Below are 23,626 nucleotides of genomic sequence, written 5' to 3'. Positions count from 1 at the left end.
GCGAACGGGCAAGTCGACGAAACGTTCGCTCAATGTTCAACTCGAGTCACTAGCCCGGGCTGCATAGCAATGCCTTAGCCATTAGCTGCCGCCAATTGCGTCTATCCTAATTGCCGCCACCTACCACGGCACTTGGCGATGACATCCCAGCTCTGCCGGTGGGATAAGTCTGAATAGACTATGGTGTAGCGCCAGCCCAGGCAGCCGTGTTTTGACTTGTACAGTTCTTATACTGACGAATCAATTCTCTGGGCTTCTGTAGTTAGTACCAAATTAGCCCAGGGTCCCAGCTTTACTCTCTCTCTACAATGTTCAGCGGCTTGTCGGCTTAGGTGAACCTAGCTAGGAACTGCGGAGCTGGCAGTGCTGAACCCCTGAGCGTCTCATTGCAGGGAAGCTTAACGGCCAAAATTGTGCTGCTCCCTCTCTGCAACCATTCATATGGGTCGAATCCCTTCACAACCCCTCCAAACCGCTGCTCATCTCCTTTCAAACTGCAGATACGTCCGTGGCCCAAGGCCAACAGCCTCTAGTGCGGACCTTGGCTCCCAAGACATCACGACAGAAGCTCGGCTAGCGTAGGGCGGCCGCCGTGCAGAGTGCTCTGAACGCGGAACCCGCGCGCTGCGCCTCCGTCCTTCTTAGTAGCCTCCGGCCGCGTTCGTCTCGTCGACCATTGTTCCTGAGTTCCGAATTCCTACACCCACTCTTTCTTTTCCGATTACTCGGGGCCCGACTGTGCCATCCTCCGGGTTCTGTCTTGGCGATCCCACTTCTCCCATGCCACATCCAGAATCGGATCTCGCTCACACGGCCCGCGAGCTCCCCGCGGCCCCCTTACTCATCGACGTTGTAGGCACGACCTGCTTGTCGGATCTGGCAACTTAACGACGGCCGTTATGGATGTTGAACCTCCAACTGCCGGTGCTAGTGCAGGCGTCTCTGCTGGCGGCTCCAACCTTCCGATCAAACGAGCGGCGAGTTTCCCACATTGTATCCCATGCGTCAAGACCCGCCAAACTAATACTTTGGCAGTGTGATGCTTGCCGTGCGCGCAAGGTATGACCAACCCCACTGGCACATCGTCACGGGGCAGAGTGCCGGATGCTTGGGTGCGTAGGGCTGATTACTTTGCCTCAGATTCGCTGTGATAGGGAGACCCCCTGTGCTCACTGCCAACATGCCGGCATCGAGTGCAAGAACACCTCGGGACTCAAGCCGAAAGAGAAGAGGACTCGCATTCTTATCACCCCTCAATAGTAAGTCCATATGTGTCTGTGTTCAACCTCCATCCTCACCTGCCCAGTGAGAAGAAGATCGACCTCATAGACCGGCGGCTCGATGACGTCGTCCGCCTCCTTGAAGACCTCAAACTACAGTTTCCCGCCCCCTCAGTAACACCAAAAGCGCCGGAGACGTCAACGTTTACATCGATACCGGTTCTCGCGCAGCCGAAACCCATCTCTTCGTCCATCTCGACGCCCGCAAGCCATGCCACCTCTGCCCAGACGAGTGGTCCTTTGGTGGAAGGGGAGTCGTCGATGACGGCTCAGTCAATCTTCGCCCATGATTTCCTCCGAAAAACTGTCGGGGACGGCTCTTCCGTCCTAGAAATGCGAGAGACACTCGACGCCCTCCACTCCCTGGTCGATGCGCTGAAGCAGCAACCCGCCATCCACGAGCTGACATATCCCAATGCTGGGCCTATGGTAAGGCCTGCTCTCGGGGACTGCGAGATGCCTCCAGTGCAGTCCGCAGTCAATGTTATCCGTCAGGCAAAAGGTATGTTTGGCGACTGCAACTAACCTATGCTTGATGCTAAATCTGCCTAGCTCACAGAACTCTCGGCCTGGAGTGGATAACAAACTTCCTCCACCCGGATCACTTCACCGACTTGGTTCTCAAAGTCTACTTTTCACAAAAAGATTTCAACGAGGCTGAATTCATCATCGTGAATTCCGGTCTAGAATGCCTCTACCTGGATATGTCCATGAACAAGGCCACGACGGAAAACCTCAAGGAGGAGTACACAAAAATGGGGACACTCTGCAGCAGTAACCTCGAGACTGCGTTGGTCAATTTACCTCTGCATCTACCAGCCACCATGGACATGGTTGTGGCATTGTTGTTTGGTGTAGGTTGTACTGCAGTCTCTTCTTGTACCAGCTGACACTCATCAGGCCTACCACGCCATGGAAGTAGCAAAGCCAAACCTTGCCTGGACGCTGAACACGGCCTCGGCCCAGCTGTGCCAGACCCTCGGATACCACCGAATCGCATCCGTCAGGAGCGGCAACCCCGATGACGAAGACTACAAGACGTTCCTATTCTGGTCCGTCTACTTTGTAGACAAGTCGCTGTCCCTTCGCTTGGGTCGCCCGTCGACGATCTCAGACTACGACATCACTGTCCCCTATCCCTCGAGCAGCAGTAAAATACACGGTGCGCTAATGAGCTACTTTTGCTTGTGGGTAATTGTCTCCAGAATCCAAGGCAAGACCTATGAACTTCTGTACAGCCCCGAAGCAATATCGCAGCCCAGCTCGATTCGAGAAGGTCGCGCGCGGGGGTTAGCTGCAGAACTCCAGCAAGTGACGGACCGCACTCAGGAAACGCATGTGAGTGGTTTCAAGTATCTCTTGACATTCACGGAGACTGACAGATTTGTAGGCACAGCATCTGGAGTCAGCGATTGAGGCTGTCGGCCAAAACACGATGGAATTCTTCAACGTATCCGACGAGGTGCTGAGGTTGTCTCTACTCACCATCATATACCGAGCGGTCCCCTCACCTCCGGGCTCAATCACTACCTTTGGCACGGAGTGCATCAATGCTGCGAGAGCAACTCTGAAACGGCACGAAGATTGCATGGCGGTCATGGCCAAGGACGGCTATTATCTGTTTCCCATGTACATGAATTGGTGAGTAAGAACAAGTCCCGAATTGGGTCAGCGTCTCCCAGCACGCTCGAGCAGTACAACTGACGACTCAGGACCATCCTCTTCGCACCGTTCGTTCCTTTCATCGTGCTGTTCTGCCAAGTTCTAGAAACCAGCGACGCTGCGGACCTGGCCCGACTACAAGGCTTCGTCGCGTCGATTTCCGGCGCCAAAGACTTCACCGAGGCGTCGGCGAAGCTCTATCGGCTCTTCCAGGTCCTCTACAACGTCGCGTTCCGCTACGTCGAGATGCACAATAACTCACAGCAGTCCGAGCAGGCGCAGGCGAGCCAGGAGATGGATAAGTACCTGACGGCACTCGGGTTCCCGTCGTCGGGGCAGTCACACGAGGTGGGGCCGAGCGGGTCGGAGCCGCTACCTTTGGGCGGCGGCAGCAGCGGCGGCGGCGGCGGCGGCGAGGACGGCATGAACCCCGCCGGTCCAGGGCCGCTTAACCAGATGATGTGGATGGGTAACGCGTCGCAGTTAGAGGATTGGTTTTATAGTAACCAGCAGATGCTGGGGCTCATCGAGGATGACGACTCGTTTCTGTAGTGAGCTCGCCGAGCAGTCGCAAGTACACCCTTCTCAATATATCAGTCTGCCAATACTACCGGCCCGGGACTTCAATAGGAGAATCGGTGATGCCGTTGAATGCCCAACGGCTTTTTGGCTGCTAGGGTTTTGCGACTCAAACCCGTGTTTTTCTTATCAAGGTTTTTAGCTCGTCACTATTGCATTAACCCTACTTCCCCTGATATGACATTGGGTTATGTTTCAAAAACCATGATGATCTTAATATACCTTCATCAGTACCTAAAAATAGATAGACGCAGCGTCTTTACAAGCAGGGTAAGTAAGATTGGCAGGGTACGACAGTCATTGCAGAGAGGAAACGGCTCGCTACACCAAGTGCTCATTGACCAAAACTACCCATCTAAAGCAATAGAAAGCCTAGAATGTGTGTAGATAAAGTCAGAAGTAGCCCTATTAAACTTGGATCTTGATTCAAATGAAGCTATTGTGACTTGTGCTAGAACCCTGATGTAACCAGGGGAGAAGTAAAAGAAACCTATGGTCGCTAGACAGGCGCTGGGAGTGTAGTCTGTTGTCTGTCACACAAGGCAAACAGAAAAACAATAATTATAGAGAGGTCACGTTATCCAAGATATCATTAGATTAGCACCATTTGCATTACACAAATATGTCGTATCACAAGCTCTTGCTCTAGGTCTACAGCATTTACCAACTTTTACTCTCTAAAGAATCTTTACAAATCCATACTAAAGCAAAATACTTTTCCTTACTTTTGCCCTTATTGTTACAATGGTTGCTATAGCTCTGCTGAGCTTACTAAAGCGTACGCTTTTTGCGTTCAGGGTGATGATCTCTTCTGCGCCGGGAATACCAACATCTGCATCACACAGCAAGCAACGTTTCCTGCAGATGCTACGGCAGCAAACGAAGCAGCATGTGCTGGTAAAAAGGTCGGCGACAGCTGTAGCATGTCCGCGCTTTGCGTTTAGATGAAGGACGACGAAAGGATCCCGCCAAGGAATTGTTGCTTACAGTTACGATGCCAACATCACAAGGCAAGTAGTAAATGTATAAGTCTCAATCAGGAGCTTACCTAAACTTATAGAGTAGCACAGAGGGTGAGGACCACCAGTATAGATATGATCGAGCGCCATGAATTCTAGAGAGTTGGAAGATGTAGAGGTAGATTTAATAGAGGCTAGAAGTATTAAAGGGCCATATGCCATCCTATACCTTGGAACAATGCAGCGCAACGTGACACAGCTAGAGTGTGTAGCCACAAGGAGCACAAGGTTTATTCAACTGTCTTGGCGGGCAGGGTGTCACGGTCAGATATCCGACAGTGGTTTTCTCCTGCTAACAGATAGCTGGAGTCGATACTCAAAATTTGCCACAGGACAATTCCGCCGGTCCAGATGCGCCCAGGCAAGCATGAACCATCCTATCTAGATAAGCAACGTTGACAGCAGCGCTGGCAGACCTTTTGGGCTTGTGCGGCCCAACTGGTTAGTGTCAGGAGCGGCCACTGTCGGCCGACCTGTTACAAGAGCAGTAACCGTAAGTCTCGTCCATTGTCCCCTAGACCTCATCAAGATCCAACTTGCAGGGGGCATCAGCCAGGCCCCCAAGGACTTCATCGGTATACTTGGTAGCAAGGACTTTAGTAAGGCCGTCACGAAAAGTATCTAGGATACCTAGGATAAGAAATTGACATGGATGGTTCTACATAGCTTAGACTAGCACGTAAGTCTCTGATACATTGGAACAAGACGAAAGAGTGCAAACGAATCCTAGTCGACAGCGCTGGAATACAGGCAGAAGCTTTGGCTCATTGAGAGCGATTGTGGATGAGGCATACATGGTAGCGAGTGCCGGCTGAGATATCTGGAAAGATGGGCGATGGCTGTATAAGTTTCCCCCAAAGGCCTCCAAATTGTGCACATGGGTGTTGCGATTGCTTGTTACGTTGCACCAAAATCGAGAGTCTTCACATCATCCTTCTACCGGTCTACCGATCCCATTGGTTGCTTGCCTACCGCATCTACACTGATTTCCTTCAACGCTCCGAGCTAGCCGATGCATACTTGCTTTTTTTTTCTGTGCGTATGCATGCAGCTAACGGATATGTGCAGCCTGTCTTGGAATATGACGGGCCCGTCGAAGCTTGGGATATTTGATTCTTGACTTATGAAAAGGGCGTTCGAAGTTCTTCATCCAGACCCTCGTTCTTCCTAGACAATTCAATGGGCCGTTGGGTACTGCGCTCGGCTGCGTAAGACCAGCACTCTTGCAGGTCCGCCACATTTGAGACAATGACCACGGAAGACGCGGATCTCTACGGATCCAGGGAAGGAGCTGCAACCTCGCCCGCATTTGCAATGAGACGCGGCAGCAAACACGGGGCAGAACAGGGCCCTGAAGTGATATTTGTGCTCGGTCGCAAGCTAGGCGGCATGGCCGCAGCAGCCCCCAAAGTTGCGAGTGCCCATGAGACAACGGCCCGATGGATGCAATGGCAAGGCACCAAGCCGGATGACAAAAGCGGAACCTTGGGAGCTTTATCCTTGACTCGTCGATGGCTTGCCAGGTGCATGAACAGCCGGGGGGGGTGAAGGCCGTGCTGCCATGTTCTAGCGCCATGTTTAGCGTCCGCAACCCCATACCCCACACTTGGAGGATTGCCTAGAGAAGAGGGGCCAAGAACACCTACCTGCAGCTTCTTCCCTGCACGGAAGCATGCACCGGGCCACTTCCACCAACATCTCACCACATCCGTCCATCCAAACCCGCGCGCTCGCACACCACCATCGAATTTCTGCGACGCGCTGCTTCCCTATTTCCCCCTCCGATTGCTTTCCAAGGATGCGTTCGCGGAGGTACCGCACCGTGCTCGTCCCCGGCTATTTCACATGAGGGGGAACCCAGGCAAAAGGAGCTTCGGGCGGGGAATGCCTTGGCGACTACTCCAAACACACCCAATTCGGGTAATGATTGGAGGAGCTTGGAGCTCCTGTTGCGGCATCTGCGACACGCTTGAGCCGATTCTGCACTTCCCATCTGTGGTTACAGTGAACTTGGGGTGAAAGAGAACAAGGATACGGATGCGCGGGCGCGGGTCGAGAAGGGGGGGAAGAAAGCTCAAAGGAGGCGACGGAGGACGAGGATGGAGCCAGACGCGGCCAAAGAACGTGACACAGTACAAGGCCGTTTGTCTCGTTTTCTTGCTGGGCGCAAAGTCAATCCTAACTCTCTTTTTTTCCTCTTCCCTTCCTCGCGGCTTCTCTTTCTCACTGTCTCCATTTGCCGCTTTCTTTTGTCACGATCGACATCAACCCTCGAGTCTCTGAGAACCCGTCTCCCCACCTCCCGGCAGTGGCTGCGAGCAGATGAGATACCACTGCCCTTCTGCCTCGTCCTGTTGGCCTCGTTAGCCTGGGTGCTCGGAGCTCCGCCACGATGGTGAACCTCTCCGTCCTGCGGCCAGCTCTGGCCTACAACCTATGCTCCTCGGGCGCATCCGCCCGGCTTGTTCCTCGCGCATGGTTGAACAGCCCAGGTGAGCCAAATAACCTGGTCCTACACAGCGGATAATCCAATCGCTTTGAATCCCCCGCGATGCTGATTTCCCGCATCAGATGCCGTGCCGGCTGCTTTCGTCGTTGACGCGCAGCGCAAATGGCATTCCAGCCATGCGCAAGGCCGCCAAATGAGAGCTCTCGTCCCGGCCGTCTGCCGCCCTTTACAGCTCGTTCGGCACGTCACGGTCGCGTCTAGCCCGAGCGCCGTGGCTACGGCGACATACTCTACCGTCGTAGAGCCGCCCTCCGTGCCATACTCCCAGCTCACCGTCGGCGTGCCAAAGGAGATCTTTCTCAATGAGCGTCGCGTTGCGTTGACTCCTCAGAACGTAGCCCTCCTCCTCAAAAAGGGATTCTCCAAGGTCCTGGTCGAGCGCAGCGCTGGCGCCGAGGCTGATTTCACCGACGAGGCCTACGATCATGCGGGCGCGACGCTCGTCGACGCCGCCGACCAGGTCTGGTCCGGCTCCGACGTAGTGCTCAAAGTCCGTAGCCCGATTCCCTCTGAAATTGAGCTCATGAAGGAGAACCAGACCGTCATCTCCTTTTTGCAGCCCGCCCAGAACAAGCCGCTGGTTGAGAAGCTTGCGGCGCAGAAGGCGACATCTTTTGCCATGGACCTCATTCCGCGAATCTCCCGCGCCCAGGTCTTCGACGCACTCAGCTCAATGGCCAACATTGCTGGTTACAAGGCGGTCCTCGAGGCGTCCAACAACTTTGGCCGCTTTCTGACTGGCCAGGTGACAGCCGCCGGCAAGATCCCGCCCTGCAAAGTGCTTGTCATCGGTGCTGGCGTCGCCGGACTCAGTGCGATTGCGACTGCGAGGAGACTCGGCGCCATCGTGCGAGGCTTCGACACGCGTCCAGCGGCTCGGGAGCAGGTGCAGTCTCTCGGCGCCGAGTTCATCGAGGTCGACATCAAGGAGGACGGCTCTGGTGCTGGCGGATACGCCAAGGAGATGTCCAAAGAGTTTATCGAGGCCGAAATGAAGCTCTTCTACGAGCAAGCGCGCGAAGTCGACATCATTATTACCACCGCCTTGATCCCCGGAAAGCCCGCTCCGAAGCTCATCACGAAGTCCATGCTTGAGGCCATGAAACCTGGCTCCGTGGTGGTAGACCTGGCGGCTGAGGCCGGCGGCAACTGCGAAAAGACGAAGCCCGGAGAACTGTATACCTACAAGGACGTTAAGATCATTGGTAAGTCTCGAAGTGAACTTTGAAAAACCTCGGCTCACAGTCTCAGGCTACACTGACCTCCCTTCAAGACTGCCTACGCAATCCTCGACTCTGTACTCCAACAACGTCACCAAGTTCTTCCTCTCCATGGCACCCAAGGAGAAGGAATTCGGCATCGATCTCACTGATGAGGTTGTACGAGGAGCCATCGTCACCCTGAAGGGCGATGTCCTCCCCCCACCTCCCCGGAAGGCGCCGCCGCCAGCACCGGCTCAAGTTCCGCCCGTGACGAAAGAAGCTGAGGTCGTAGCCCTCACTCCTTTCCAGAAGACATCCCGCGAAGTCGCGACGGTCACGGCAGGTATGGGAGCCGCTTTGGCTTTGGGCAAGATGACAGGCCCTCTGTTCATGGGCAACGCCTTTACCTTCGCCCTCGCCTCTTTGATCGGCTACAGGGTCGTGTGGGGGGTGACGCCAGCCCTTCATTCACCTCTCATGAGTGTCACCAACGCCATCTCAGGTACGTTCGGCGGTCAGCACGTTCACGAAGATGACTAACAAGGCCCAGGCATGGTTGGAATTGGCGGTCTCTTCATTTTGGGCGGCGGCTACGTCCCGCAAACCTTTCCTCAGGTCCTCGGCGCAGCTTCCGTCCTCCTCGCCTTCGTGAACGTGTCTGGCGGCTTTGTAATCACAAAGCGTATGCTGGACATGTTCAAGCGGCCGACTGACCCGCCAGAATACCCGTGGCTGTACGCCATCCCAGCAGCCCTGTTTGGTGGAGGCTACATCGCCGCAGCCGCTACGGGAACCGCAGGCCTTGTCCAGGCCGGTTATGCTGTCAGCTCCGTGCTGTGCATCAGCTCCCTCTCCAGTCTGGCTTCGCAAGCGACAGCCCGTATGGGCAACATGCTTGGCATGCTCGGAGTAGGCTCCGGCGTGTTGGCGTCGCTGCTGGCCGTCGGCTTCTCCCCGGACGTCCTCGTGCAGTTCGGCGGCCTCGCAGCTTTGGGTAGCATCGCCGGTATACTCATCGGAAAGCGGATTACTCCTACAGACCTTCCTCAGACTGTCGCCGCACTCCACTCTGTCGTCGGTCTAGCGGCCGTGCTGACTTCCATTGGAAGTGTCATGGCGCACATCGACGACATTTCGACGCTGCACCTGGTTACAGGCTATCTTGGCGTCCTCATTGGTGGCATCACCTTCACAGGCTCCATCGTCGCCTTCCTCAAGCTCGCGGGACGGATGTCGTCCCGCCCGATTGTCCTCCCGGGCAAACACTTCCTCAATTCGGGCATGTTGACGGCCAATATCGCCACGATGGGCGCGTTTGTGACCATGGCGCCTGGCTCGCCCATGATCGCCGCCGCGGCCCTGTCAGCCAACACGATCCTTTCCTTCGCCAAGGGGTTTACCACGACGGCCGCCATTGGCGGGGCAGACATGCCCGTCGTCATCACCGTGCTCAACGCCTACTCGGGCTTCGCGCTCGTGGCAGAGGGTTTCATGCTGGACAATCCGCTCCTCACCACGGTCGGCGCGCTCATTGGCGTGTCAGGCTCCATCCTCTCTTACATCATGTGCGTGGCAATGAATCGTTCGCTCACAAACGTCCTTTTTGGCGGCATATCGGCGCCGGCACAGACGGACTACAAGATGGAGGGCGTCGTGACGCAGACCAACATCGAGGACACGGCCGAGGCGCTCATCAACGCCGAGAACGTCATCATTGTTGTCGGGTACGGCATGGCCGTCGCCAAGGCGCAGTACGCCATCAGCGAGATCACGAGCATGCTCCGCGCCAAGGGCATCAACGTCCGCTTCGCGATCCACCCCGTGGCCGGTCGCATGCCCGGGCAGTGCAATGTGCTCCTGGCGGAGGCGAGCGTGCCGTACGACATTGTACTGGAAATGGACGAGATCAACGACGACTTTGGGGAGACGGACGTCACTCTGGTCATTGGCGCCAACGATACCGTCAACCCCATCGCGCTGGAACCGGGCAGCCCGATCGCGGGTATGCCCGTGCTGCAGGCGTGGAAGAGCAAGCAGGTCATTGTGATGAAGAGAGGCATGGCCAGCGGCTATGGTGAGTTTTTCCCGAGCGAGGGCGTAGATGAATGCTGACCAAGGCAGCCGACGTACCGAACCCCATGTTCTACATGCCCGGAACGCGCATGTTGTTTGGAGACGCCAAAGTGACTTGCGACGGTGTGTATTCCCTCGTTTTTCCGTCAGGACGTTCCGCTGACCACCCCTCGTAGCAATCAAAGCAGCCGTCGAGGCCCGAGCAACATAGATTCTAGAGAGATCTCCTTTACGCAACGTTGAAAAACCGCAATCTCGGTGGTATATCCTGGCTTGAAAGTATCTTTTAGAGGCGCTGCATCTACAAGGAGCTCTCTAGCATGCTTCTTTTTTTCTCCTTAATCTTAAGATGCCCGTTTGGCATTCGGAGTTTTGCACATACCGATTAGTGATTCTGTCGCTGCTTTGAGATTGTAGTTTTTCAAGATAGTCAATGAACGTTTACCCTTGTGCTCAGTATTGGACGCAATCATGGGTTGACAATTGCACACATCGTATAGGCAGTAGTAAAACAGACGTCAACAAGAGAATGCTAGTGCCTAAACCTAGAGAGCGTGGTCTGCCCAATGGACAGCATATCTGCCAAGATATCTCCTCGTATACTCATCAATCGTAACGAGTGTGGAAGTCAGACCCTTCATGGGGCACCGACAGAAATGTCCCTCTCAGCCCCCGTTGGCCCGCAACAAGAGGCGGCAACATGAAGAATGGAGACGGCCCCAAGAGTTCTCAACTGGACAACGTCCCAAACGCAAGCCGTCACGTCCGTCGCTTCACGGGAGGCGCGGGAGCCGGGACCGGCTCGTTCGGGATGGGAGCAGGCTCAACCGGCACGGGTACGGGGAGCGGAACCGGGGCCGCGGGGGCGTATCCGAGATTACAAGGGGTCTCACAGCGGCCGATAAAGTCGGGCTCGTCGTTCTTGCAGCGGCCCTGGCAGGTGCAGAGGAGCTCGATGGTGGAGCCCTCCTTCTGGCCCTGCGGGCAGATGCAAACGAAGAGGTTGTTCTGGAGCGACTCTGGGGCCGGGGCGGCGGAGGCGCAGTCCGTGCCGTTGGTGGAGCAGTAGCCTTGGCCGACTTGCTCGGCTGTGTAGCCTGATCTGGCATCAGAGACGTGTTTCTTGCAGAGCTCTCCTTGACCGGGTCGGGGTTTCGAGGAGCCACTTACCTTGGAAGCCCATGAGGACCTTGCCGCAGTAGGTCGCGCCGCAGACGCAATGAGGGCCGCCGGAAGGAGGCGCGGGCTGAGACGGATCGGAGGGGACCGGCACAGACGGCACGGGGAGGGGGTCCGGGTTGTTTGGGATGGGCTCCGTGGGAACGGGGACCTGTTGGCCGGTTACGGTGAGGGTCGTGAGGGAGGTTGAGATGGGTATCTGAGGGTCCTGAGGCGCGGCCCAGGCCCATGCCAGGAGGGTGGTTAGAGTGAAGAAGGTGTATTTCATGGTTGTGAGAGGGTCGATGGTCGTAGGATTTGAGATGTGGTCGATTTTTGAATGGTCTAGAAGTCACGATGAGGACAATGATAGCATGATAGGGTAGTGGGAACGACCAGTTGACGCTCTTTATACATCGTCGATGTCGTGAAAAGCTCTCGCTGGCAACATCTTGACATAGACTCAGAGCCGATGGAGCGATCGAGTGATGTTTTCGATGGCGCGTCGTGAGGTTGCATCCACGTTGTTTGTTCCACCCGTAGGGAAAGTCGCACTGAGCGGGACGGAGGCGAAGTGCGAAGGTAGGACATAGTAGATGTGTTCACGACTTTGACAGTGATGTGTCCTCGGTTGGTCTTGATGCTTTCTTGGTCTCTTTCCTGATCACTCAAGCCCGCGGGAACATAAGCATACAATGATGATAAATGGCTCGCTGGGCTTCTCCAGGAACCGTACGTCAGACTGTCCCAAGAATATACATGACCAGCATACCATCAGTATGCAAGATCACGACCGCCGCGCAGCTTGACAGTTGTGCGCAGCAGCGTCATGAGATCCCCGACGCGTGCTCCAGTCTAACCTCGAAGTCCACAAGTAAACCGTCCATGATGCGGGTGCCACAGGACTCGACGAGGGTGAGAGGATGCTGACCACGTCAGGGTCCGAAGCAACGGAATGCCGTCGCCCAATGAAACGTAGACTAGTATTGCATGTGCTCGCCAACTGTGCTAGAGTGCCCTCGCACTTGAGCATCAGTGGGACCATCCCCTGAGCGTTCATGTTAGGCACCTTACCCTCGCGCCGCTGTCTCAAGGAGATTAGGAGAATAGGAGGATTGATGGCCATCGTGCTGTGTTATGGTGTGCCATGTGCATCGACACGTCAGACATTGTTTGCTCTTCACCGTGTCGGATGCTCTGATACACATTCCGACTCCAGTTCTGGTGTAAGCGGGAGAGGATTTGCTAGATATTGCCAGGTATTTGAAAGCAGGTTTGGGTAGTCCCAAGACCCGAAGCCGAAGCCGCCCCACTGGCCGAAGCCGAACTTCTTTCGCATTTGAACGAATTTTCGCTGCGGCTCACCTGTAAAGACAGAAGACGTGACAGCATGGGCTAGAGAATGACGAGCACAATGTCACCACCAGCTTCGGCCTGACAACGTGAGATGCAGTCGGGAGCTCGGAGATGCGGCGCAGAGTGGACCCCTGGAGCCCTGCATGTACAGTGTCCTTTACAGTCTCTTCACAGTGCCGACATACCTTACCTGTGCTACCCCTCCATCCCCGCCATCGTTTGCTCCCTGCCGAGTGCTCTCCAAGTGACAAAATACGGCCCAAAATTCGCACGATCTCTCAACACACCGCACGACAGATAGCAATCCGTTGGCAACTGACCTCGGTCGACTCGAATAAAATCTGTCGAATGCGTTGAGGCGACACACCGTTATCAGATCCACCAACAATGGCTGCCGCTCCGTCCACCGCCGAAAGCGGCATCATCCATGTCGGCACGCGCAGGTCGGCGCTGGCGATGAAGCAGACCGAGATCGTCGTTGAGGGCCTCTCCAAGGCGCGGCCTGACGTGTCGTTCGAGGTCCACAGCATGCAGACGCTGGGCGACAAGGACCAGATCACGGCGCTGTACAACTTTGGCGGCAAGGGCCTGTGGACATCGGAGCTCGAGGCCAAGCTCGTGGCCAAGGAGCTCGACATCATCGTCCACTCCCTCAAGGACATGCCGACAACGCTCCCGGACGGCTGCACCCTCGGCTGCGTCACCAAGCGTGAGGACCCGCGCGACGTCGTCGTCTTCAAGGCCAGCCTCGCCGAGAAGCACGGCTGGAAGGCCCTCGCGGACCTGCCCGAGGGCAGCGTCATTGGCACCAGCAGCGTGCGCCGCATCGCACAGCTGAAGCGCCGCTACCCAGGCCTCAAGTTCGCCGACGTGCGCGGAAACATCGAGACGCGCCTCCGCAAGTGCGACGACCCGGAGGGCCCCTTCTCAGCCATCATCCTCGCGGCTGCCGGTCTGTTGCGCATGGACTACGGCGCGCGCATCTCGCAGTTCCTCGAGTCGGAGAACAGCGGCACCCTGCACGCCGTCGGACAGGGCGCGTTGGGCATCGAGGCGCGCTTCGGCGACGAGCGGGTTTTGAGTGTGCTCAAGGAGCTCGAGGACAAGCCGACGATGCTGGCCTGCGTCGCGGAGCGGAGCGTCATGCGCACGCTCGAGGGAGGATGCAGCGTGCCGATCGGCGTTGAGACGACCTGGGTCGAGGACGGCAAGAAGCTGCGCCTCAAGGCGACGGTGGTGCACGTCGACGGCACGCACGGGGTGGACGCGGAGAGGATCGAGGCGATCACTACCGCGGAGGAGGCCGACGACTTTGGCAAGCTGGTGGCACAGGACCTGGTGGACGGAGGCGCACAACAGATCCTCGACGACATCAACCAAGTGCGGCCGGGTAACCAGACGGCGACGGAAGCGACCATCCTCTCATCATAACGACATTGGCATGATACCGGAATAGACTGTCTCCCTGAATGGGGCTTGATGACCATCATCGCATTGTTCTAATGTGGTTTGAACCGCAACCCTAAGTAAAAACCTCGCTCGGTGAAGACCCTGCCGCCGTATGCAGAACATGTGCCAGGCTCCCTTTATTTTTACCGCACCGTTCCCTCTTCCCCGCCCATCTAGTGATCATCGGAGGCGGTGAAAGCCTTGTACTCCTCCTCGCTCATCAGAGACTCGAGCTCCTGGACGCCGGCCTCGTCGACCTCGACCTTTGCAATCCAGCCGCCGCCGTGAGAGTCGTCCTCGGGGACCTTGTTGATGGTGCCGGGCTTCTCCTCGAGGCCGAGGTTGACCTGGGTGACCTTGCAGCTGATGGGAGCGTTGATGTCGGCGGCGCTCTTCACGGACTCGACGGCACCGATGGCGTCGCCCTGGGCGACCTGGGCGCCCTCCTCGGGCAGCTCGACGTAGACGACGTCGCCCAGCTGCTCGGCAGCGTACTCGGAGATACCAACGACGCCCGTCTTCTTGTCGGCGTTGAGGTCAACCCACTCGTGGTCCTTTGTGTACTTGCGTATTAAGCCTGGAGTGGTTCGGAAGAGATCCGAAGGTCAGTCTTGATGCTTCGGGACGGTAGCCGAGACGCGATAGAGCTCACTGATGGGGGTCGTAGAGAAGGCACGCTGCGCGGGACGGGGGAAAGCTGCGCGGGGGGCGGCCTTTGTGATCTGGGAGAGGGCGGAGGGGCGGACTGCCCTCATGCTGCGAGCAATTGAGGCCATTGTTGCGGTCGTGAGGGCGTTGGGGGATGCGGTTTGTTGGAAGTGGGATTGAGATAATGAGGTCAGAACAAGCGACTTGAGAGAGCTCTGGGGAATTTAGGCCTGGGTTGATAGGTTATCGGTACGTATCTGCCGAAGCCGGGCTCTCTGACCCCAGGGAAGCTGTTGGGCCAATCAAAGCGGGTATCGTTGTTTCGGGCACTTTAGTCATTCGTTGCGAACGGGTTACCGTCGGCCCGTTATTGATAGCGATAAGGGACCGCGCAGGAAGGGCGATAGGAGGGGAAGCCGAGGACCGCCAGGAGACCCGGAAGGGCAACTCGTGCTCAGACAGGGAGCCCCGCGGTCATGAATTTACCTACGTCCCGGGCATGAACCCAAGGGCTTGGACGGAGCGGGCCAGGAACACGTCGTGAGGCCACCCGGGAGTGTCCCGTCTCTTTGGCGTGCAAATCTCGATCGCTGGGCGGGTGCTATTAAACGGCTTCATGCCCGTTTGCATGATTTGCCCATTTCGTGCGAGCGAAATTGCATGAGGGGATTCCCTTGACAATTTTTTTTTTCCTTTTCTCTCTTCGTGGCGTTGCCCACCTCGCACGCTCGTCTAGGGCAGAGGTCAATTGTTCATCGACGCTCCGGGGCGGAAATGCGGTCTGACGCCTGCTTGCTGGGCCCCGTGCATCGTCCCATGTCGCGTGGTCTCTGGCTGAGGTCCCATGTTGGGCGCATCGGTTGTTGACATTGGGGTTTTTGTTGACATTGGACGGTGCGGCTTTACCGGACAACGGGCTGCAGCTGCAAGAGCAAAAGGGGGAAGCCAATGTCACCCGTCGAGAACAACAACAGCAAATGTCAACAACTGTCAGGTTGTTCAATGATTCTTGTCAGCATCCATCGAAGGCGGCCCTCTGTTGGCATTACGACATGACCTCACCGCTCTCGAAGGTTGTGGCCTGTTTTGTCAGCACAAGAGATCTCGGTTGGTCCGTTTGAACGGTTTGTCTCAGTGGCCGTACACTACCGTGCCCGTCGTGCTGCCCACCGCCGAGTCCCACTGGCTGGTGGGCTTTTTGGGCTTCTTTCCGCTTCGCCTGAACACCAAAGAGCAAGAACGATCAGGGGGGGGATGCCAGTGGACCGCCGAGTTGCGATGACCAAGTTGTGGTGACGATAGGAAAAAAATAAATTATACCATGTGGCACAAGTGCGTCCCCCGTCGAGCCATCCATAAATGCCGCCTGGCCCATCGCTCAGCATCCATAATCCTCGGAAGCAATAGTACCAATGCCACTAATCTCTTGTGTCCATCTATGCTATGTAGGTTTGTTGGTGCAATGGGTGAGTTGTGTGGGGCAGCTGAATATACATCTACCTACCATACAACAGAGTAGTACTGCACCAGCGAGAACAAACATTAAGTCCACACAATACATAAACCGCGTCCGTCTCGCGTTTTCCCCACACAACCGTGGCCGAGTGGTGAAATTTTGGCGTCATCATCGGCCTCCCCCAGCGTCCATCTGTGGCCTCTGACTGGCTGCTGCTTCCCTTTTCCCCTGTCGCACCTCCCTCGATCTGCCATAAGCGCCACGACTGGGGACGCCCTGACTTGCCGTTTCCCTGTGTTTCCTGCGTTTCCTGCGTTTCCTGCGTTGGCGCCCTTCACTAAAAATCCCGCCAGGCACTGCACTGCGCTGCACTTGTGTTGCACAGATGCACTGAGAGGAGCCGCCCCCCCCCGGTGTCCCCTCATGCCCAGCACCAAAACACAGCGACCAGCACAAAACACACCGTCGCATAAGCATCTCCTCAATCCCGTCTTATCCTATTCCCTCGCACTTTCACAAATCGACTGCCCTGTTGCTTGACATTGACATCCACGCTGCTTGGCTGGATCTCCGCTAATCCATCCCCATCCCCCCCGTTTTGCCCTGGCCCGCTTCGGTACATTCCATGACCGTGACCTCGTTCTGGCACTACGCACCGCACCGCACCGCCGCATCTCATCGACATCTCGTCCAGTTGATACCTGACCGTTCTCTCCCCTCGCCTTGCCTTACGGTCCACGGAGAATCACCTGGCTCCTCATTCCCTTCCGCTAGGCTCTCACCGGTTCTCAAACGAAGACGAACGAGGTCCTCTTTGTTGTCTGGTCCCGCTTCGACAACTGTTTACTTGGTCCGGCTAACGACTGCCACTTTACCTTGCTCAACTGCCGGTACGTTTGTTGCGTCCTACCTATACAAGCCCTTTCTTCTCATTGCTCGGTTCGACGCCAGCTCGAGGTGGGCAACCCCCTGCTTCAGTCCGTCGTCCAATCCCGTCTCTTGTTTCCGCACCGCACTGTCTCGACGCACCACACCACGCAATCCTGTCCCTCTCTCCTCCTCTGCCTCCGTGTGTGGATAGGCTAGGTGAGACATCTTCGCCTGACACTCATTCCCTTCCCTCTGCCTTCCCATTCACCTCCTACGAGTTGCCTCTACGTCGCCAACCCTAACCAGTGGCAGATACCAGCTTGAGCAGCTGAAGTTCGACTCAGCTCTCCGCTCCCGATCGATCGCTGCGCCGTCCTTGGCAGTGCCCATGAAGCCATCGTCGGGCCCCAACTGAAACCTGCCGCTTACTTTCCGGCCCTATCTGTCTGTCCTTCCACTCGGCGCCGACTGCCGTTTGTCCTCGTCATTTCCAAAGCGGCTGCGTCGAGCATCGTCATCTTTCTGTTCCCTCGCTTGAGACAGAGCCTCCCGTCCCGCACCCACGAACCTCCACGCTGGATTCCTCAACAATATCCGCGGGGTCACCGGCCCAGTTCCACGACGCAGTCGACAACATGGAGCACGACCACATTTCCGCCGCGCCGCACCCCGACGATGCCCTCGGCGGTTTCGATGCCTCCCCGCAGGCTGTCCAGAACAACGGTTACGACTATTCCGAGAAGCAGCGCCATCAACCCAACCAGTCCCTCGACCAGGGCCTCCCACAATCCCCGCGGCTCGAAGAGCAACAAGCGGATCGCTATAACACACCGCCTCTGCCCATGAACGCCCCTCCCATCTCGAGGCCTGCCTCTGGCCTGTCTGGCGCCGGCGCGCAACAAGGCTACGCCGACCATGCCTCGCGCAGCAGCGCCGGCGCGGAAGCCGCCGCCAGCAATGGTCGCAACCACGTTGTCATCAAGGTCGGCATGGTGGGAGATGCGCAAATCGGCAAGACGAGTTTGATGGTCAAATACGTGGAGGGAAGCTGGGATGAAGACTACATCCAGACACTGGGCGTCAACTTCATGGAGAAGACCATTTCGATCCGCAATACCGAGATTACCTTTTCCATCTGGGATTTGGGCGGCCAGCGCGAGTTCGTCAACATGCTCCCGCTGGTCTGCAACGATGCCGTTGCCATCCTGTTCATGTTCGACCTGACACGGAAGAGCACGCTCAACAGCATCAAGGAATGGTACCGGCAAGGCAGGGGCTTCAACAAGACTGCCATCCCCATTCTCGTCGGCACCAAGTACGACCATTTCGTCAACTTTCCGAGGGAAGACCAAGAAGAAATCTCAAACCAGGTACGTCGGAAGCTTTCTGGTTTCCTTCAGTGACTGACAATGCTAGGCCCGTCGGTTCGCCAAGGCAATGCGCGCTGCGTTGATCTTCTCCAGCACGAGCCATAGTATCAACGTGCAAAAGGTGAGTCCTCAAATAGTGTTCTGCGGCTAGAGACTGACCCCTTGCAGATCTTCAAGATTGTGCTGTCCAAAGCCTTCGACCTGAAGTGCACGATTCCCGAAATCGAAAACGTGGGAGAGCCGCTACTGCTGTACCAGTCTTGCTGAGCCTCGCCCGTCAATCCATGCCCGTCAATCCATGCCCGTCAGGCCATACTGGCCCTTGAGGCGATGTCGTCGCGTCGACCATATTCAGCTTGGCTGTCGCGCACATTTAAATGGATCATGACCCATTACGTACTTACGACTTTCGATATCCAGCTGATCGCATCGGCCGAGTTACTGAAGTCCCCTCGTCCGGCATCAGTCGGCAGTAGCGACTGCGCAAGCCTCGAGTGCAAGACAATCAGACCGCACAGAGCAACACACAGCTCTGCCTCCCGGGCCATAGTTCAAGCCCCAAATCAATTCGACTCGTTTCCTTTTCCTTTGTTACCAACATGGCCGCAAGGGCCCGATCGTAGCGCTTTCAAGTGTCACCAGTCTGGTCACCGCGCACACACCACATTACACACATTCCTCTCTCTCTCTCTCTCTCTCTCTCTCTCTCTCTCTCTCTGATTGCAAACGGCGTTGCACATCTCTTCAACTTTTCTTCTCAAGATTGGTAGGGAAACGGCGGGTTGGTTGGGGCGGGATAAGATGCATTTTGGGACCATGGTCTGGCGAGGCCTCCTCGACCCGCTCGATCCTTTTGCGTTTTCTCGCAGTAGGAACCGGGGAAAGAAAGATGAGAGGAGACTACCGTCTTGTTTCTGGGCGTAACGGCCGCAGCGAAACTGTCCCGGAGAGAAATTTTGGGCAGCAAAACTTGCTTTTTCAACCACATTTTCCTTTTTTCTTGGTCGTTTTTTTTCTGACACTACTAAATCAACCACCCAGCTGTTGTTTATCCGTAGACGGTCTCTCTGAGAGGAGGAGGAGCATGACCTGATGCAAGACAGGAAGAGACTACCACCATGTAACAAGTAATTCACCCATGCGTGTCTTTTACTTCTGAGCCTTTTTTTTTTCTTTTTTCTCTCACAAGACTATCCCTCATTGAGGGGGTGGAGGCGGCGGCCTTTTTGAAGGCTCAAGACGGTGGATAAGGAGGAGACAAAGAGTATGTAATGAATATTGTGAGAGCTTTCGCCCGTCAGGCCGGGCCACGAAACGAATGCCAGACGCCGTTTGAGAGAAACTTCTCTTCTGCCTCTTCCGTGCTCCAGCAACATTCTACTGGCTCTGGCCACTAGAATAAAAACGAGGGACATTTCAGTGGCAGGCTAATGGGAGGTTGTTCATCTGTTCAAGCTTTAGGACATTGGCAGGGCATGGTTGAGAATGCGCCTGATGTTTAGGGCTGCGGGGTTTTGATATTAACGTGAGATGGCATTAGGGGCACCCATACTAGTCTTCGGCATTACAAAGGGCTGTATCCTTATAGCTGTCTGCGTAAATATTACGCGAATTACAAAGCGACCACGACAAGCAGCGACAGCTCAAGCCGAGCGTTACACGGCCTTTGAGACAACTAATCACGGCCGCCAGTTGCCGTTGAAGCTGAGCTCCACAGCGTACTTCACCCACAGCTCCAAGCCCTCCCCACGCCAGGTGTCCGCTTCGACGCGCGTGTGGATCGTGTTGTCCGCAAAGGTGGCGTTGAAGACCATGTTCGTCGGCTCCGACACGGAGTATTGAGGCCACTCGGGCACGTCAGGGACTGTCGGGGTCAGCGCGGCTCCTCCCTATCCTCACTTCCGCCGCGCACCAACATACCTGAGAACGAGTTCGGGTTGCCCGTGGCAATGTACGCAATGAACTTGTCGACAATGTTCCGCGAGAGCGTCAGGTGCGACGACACGTTTCGCACGGGCGGGTTCAGCCCGTGCATGTCGTACTCAGGCGGGAAGTTGAAGAAGTAGGAATACTCGGCCGAGTGCGTCGCGAACCCCGGGGCGAGGACGTTCTTGACGATGGGGATGTCTGTCGGGTTCGTGTCGAAGCGGTAGCTGTACGCGGGGATCCCGGCCCGAGCCCACTCACGCGCCGTCAACCGCCGGCCGCCAATCTGCGCATAGTCGCTGTAGATGCCTGCCATCCTGCGGTACTGTGCGCCGCAGGTCATGTTGGCCTCGCGGAGGGCAGCACAGAATGGGTCGTTCGCCGGGTCGGAGCTGACAGGCAGGGAGTAGGGGGGGCTGGGAGCATCGACGGGGTAAGCGGCCAGGACCTCTTGGATGGTCGAGTCCCTCGCAGCTGGGAATTGGAGATGGAGGAGGGCCGCGGCATCGGCCTCGGTTTCGGAGGCAGCAAACGCGTAGGCTGTCGCCAAACCCTCGTCGTTGTTGGCGCCGACGATAACGGAAACGGGGGCGATGCCACCCTCGAGGATTTGCCATGTAGGGGGCTTCTGGACAAAGTCTCCGTCGATACTCGGCCACCAGGAGGGAAACGGGGCCCCGATGGTGGCTTTCCAGACAATATCTGCAGGGGCTTCGCGGACGCAGTTCAATGTATGGTCCGCATCGGCGCAGCCTGTCGCATTCAGGAGACCGTCGTACGCTTCCATGATGCTGGGGTGAGTGGGAAGCAGCATGTTAGTGGCAAGCCCTGCGCTGCCGCTTACCAGGATGCCTCCTCTGAACAGCTCCTCGGCGCCATTGCCGCCGTAGGCGAGGATCTGGTGCCCGATGGATATGGCGCCGGCGGACTGGCCCCATAAAGTGACCTTGCTGGGGTCGCCACCGAACGCGGCGACGTTCTCTTGAATCCAGCGCAGAGCATGTCGTTGGTCTTTCAGGCCGAGGTTCGTGACGCCCTCTGCCGCCACTTGGTGTCCGCCTGGGAAGCCGAAGAACCCAAGGCGATAGTTGATGGTGATGGCCATGATCGGGGTGCCGTTCTCGACAGAGTCACGGACGACATAGGATGTGTTGGTGTTCCCATCTGCGCCGAAGCCGCCGAAGAAGCCGCCGCCGTGTACCCAGACCACGACCGGAAGCCTCGAGGATGAAGTCGTTCCAGCAGGCCGGATGATGTTCAGGTTCAGGCAGTTCTCGCTCACAGTTACACCCACAGATTCCAGAGTGCCCGGATAGTAATCGGCATAGCAGGCAACGGTATAGCGAGTGGCATCGCGGACGCCAGTCCACGACTCGTTCAGGGGTAAGGGGTTGCGGAGACGGGCAGCGAGGGCGTACGGGATGCCGAGAAAGAGATCCTGGCCAAACTCAGGAAGATGACGGCCTTCATATGTTCCATTGAGAATGCTGGCTGTTGGCGGGACTGTATGCGAACATGATGCTTTCGCAAGTAGCATGAACAGGGAAAGGATAAGGCTGGCGAGGAGGATCATTATGGTCTGGAGTTGGCACCTCTTGCGTCGGATGGGTCGGTAAAGAAGTCCTGATTTCACCGTGGACTTCTGGCTGTCTTTATAAATGTTGTCCATGGCAGCCATGTTAACTTGTGAGGCCAAGGTCACTTTCAAGTTACTACTGAACTCTGCAATGCATTGCTAGAACGCGGAAGATCTTTTTCAGATCCTGCCGCACTGCACGTCGTGGCGTGCTGGAAAGTCATCAAGTGACCGCGGTGTTCGCGATGTCCAGGTTAGAGTGTGCCCGAAGATGTAGCTGACGGCGAACCGAGTAGGCGGAGTTGCTCGCATATAGCTTAGTCTCTGCTTGAAGGAAGCTCGCGTGTAAATCCCACCAGTCCTGAAGCCGAAATCCCCAGCATGGGTGCGAGCCGGGTAAATGGGGACAAGCCTCCATTGGGCGGCGTTCATGCAGGAAGATGGGCTGCAATGTCGGTTTTGGGGGGGAGGTCGAGTAGTGGCTGCCCCGAAAGCCTGACTTGCGGGCTGGGAACTGTCGAAGCGAATCCGATGGTAGCATCGAGATCTATAATTAAAGTCACAGGCAGATCGTGGGTGGTACGCATCGAGGGATAACGTGCATGTCCTTGGAAAAGGGTGTAAGCGCGATGGTGGTCCGTAGCCCCTAAGACGTCCGTTGAACAACAACGCACGAACCAGCCGAATCTCGAGCTTAGTGTTACAGGAAGATAAATTGCCAATACTGTAATGGGCAAAGCTGTTGGACCAAAGAGCTATACGTGAAAGATGACACTTTCGACGGCATCTGGTCGTCTTCCCCTGGCAAGGGCTCCGTACTGTCCTTAAGCCAGGGACTCGAGTTCGAGAGCCATCTCATCTCCTACCCACGAGGTCACAAGTCACTGTTAGTCTGGTGTGGATAAAGACCAGAGTGGTATGTTCACAACCGTCGTATTTCTCTACTTATTATCCCTCATTCGGGCATCAAATCTCGTCAAGCTCACAGCAAGGACCTGAAGATAGTTAGCCATCTTGACCACTCTGACAACTCTTCTACAAGAAACATGAATTGTCCCAATGAATCAGATGTGATCAAACGTGTTCTCAGCACCCGCACAGTTTGTGCGTCTGAGTGAGCTGGGTATAACGCGAGTTACTCATCATTTGGGGTGGAAAGGGGAATAGAAGAAAATGTAAGAACATACCATTGAGGATGACCATTTGGCCAAGGTTGACCACAGGCCTCGTTCAGAGTAAATCTGCGAGTCGGTCGACTTGTCACCGGCCGGAAACAGGTTGGCTCCATCGTAGTGAAAGAGTATTAGTATCAAGCGGCGCCAGCCTCCAAATCGAGGCGACAACTGCTCCATCTATGACACAAGAAACACAAGGAAAATTACAAATGTTCTAAGTTTGTTTCCTCTCGGGTGGGAGCGTCGCCCTTGCTGCCCACTCGGAGATGGTTTTGTCCTTTGCAAATGATGCCCACCGACCGAAGCCAACCCCCAGTT

General features: G+C 56.2%; 6 protein-coding genes across 6 annotated transcripts; 4 read left to right on the top strand and 2 right to left on the bottom strand.

The window, feature by feature from the left end:
* Positions 1-1,061: 1,061 nt before the first annotated feature.
* ColSpa_01063 (putative transcriptional regulatory protein) lies at positions 1,062-3,494 on the top strand (the record flags this gene model as incomplete). The annotated part of the gene is made up of 7 exons (XM_049267275.1): positions 1,062-1,112; positions 1,141-1,259; positions 1,307-1,782; positions 1,833-2,134; positions 2,181-2,618; positions 2,671-2,921; positions 2,993-3,494. The coding sequence occupies 7 exons, from the start codon at positions 1,062-1,064 to the stop codon at positions 3,492-3,494; spliced, it is 2,139 nt and encodes a 712-aa protein (XP_049123232.1).
* A 3,438-nt stretch (positions 3,495-6,932) lies between these two features.
* Positions 6,933-10,500, top strand: ColSpa_01062 (NAD(P) transhydrogenase, mitochondrial; the record flags this gene model as incomplete). The annotated part of the gene is made up of 5 exons (XM_049267274.1): positions 6,933-7,032; positions 7,112-8,254; positions 8,301-8,753; positions 8,802-10,325; positions 10,373-10,500. The coding sequence occupies 5 exons, from the start codon at positions 6,933-6,935 to the stop codon at positions 10,498-10,500; spliced, it is 3,348 nt and encodes a 1,115-aa protein (XP_049123231.1).
* Positions 10,501-11,083: 583 nt separating this feature from the next.
* ColSpa_01061 (uncharacterized protein) lies at positions 11,084-11,771 on the bottom strand (the record flags this gene model as incomplete). The annotated part of the gene is made up of 2 exons (XM_049267273.1): positions 11,084-11,421; positions 11,495-11,771. 2 exons carry the CDS (start codon positions 11,769-11,771, stop codon positions 11,084-11,086), a joined length of 615 nt encoding a protein of 204 aa, XP_049123230.1.
* A 1,454-nt stretch (positions 11,772-13,225) lies between these two features.
* On the top strand, positions 13,226-14,862 carry ColSpa_01060 (porphobilinogen deaminase; the record flags this gene model as incomplete). The annotated part of the gene is made up of 2 exons (XM_049267272.1): positions 13,226-14,228; positions 14,465-14,862. 2 exons carry the CDS (start codon positions 13,226-13,228, stop codon positions 14,860-14,862), a joined length of 1,401 nt encoding a protein of 466 aa, XP_049123229.1.
* Positions 14,863-17,896: 3,034 nt separating this feature from the next.
* On the top strand, positions 17,897-18,898 carry ColSpa_01059 (serine 3-dehydrogenase; the record flags this gene model as incomplete). The annotated part of the gene is made up of 3 exons (XM_049267271.1): positions 17,897-18,631; positions 18,678-18,752; positions 18,800-18,898. The coding sequence occupies 3 exons, from the start codon at positions 17,897-17,899 to the stop codon at positions 18,896-18,898; spliced, it is 909 nt and encodes a 302-aa protein (XP_049123228.1).
* Positions 18,899-20,310: 1,412 nt separating this feature from the next.
* On the bottom strand, positions 20,311-22,235 carry ColSpa_01058 (lipase 5; the record flags this gene model as incomplete). Its single annotated transcript, XM_049267270.1, has 2 exons — positions 20,311-20,495; positions 20,552-22,235. The coding sequence occupies 2 exons, from the start codon at positions 22,233-22,235 to the stop codon at positions 20,311-20,313; spliced, it is 1,869 nt and encodes a 622-aa protein (XP_049123227.1).
* Between the last annotated feature and the right edge of the window lie 1,391 nt (positions 22,236-23,626).

Source organism: Colletotrichum spaethianum, assembly GCF_022836535.1.
Source record: "Colletotrichum spaethianum MAFF 239500 DNA, contig02, whole genome shotgun sequence".
Lineage (NCBI taxonomy): Eukaryota > Fungi > Ascomycota > Sordariomycetes > Glomerellales > Glomerellaceae > Colletotrichum > Colletotrichum spaethianum.
Note: the sequence above shows the minus strand (reverse complement) of the source record. Positions and strands in the feature narration are given on the sequence as shown.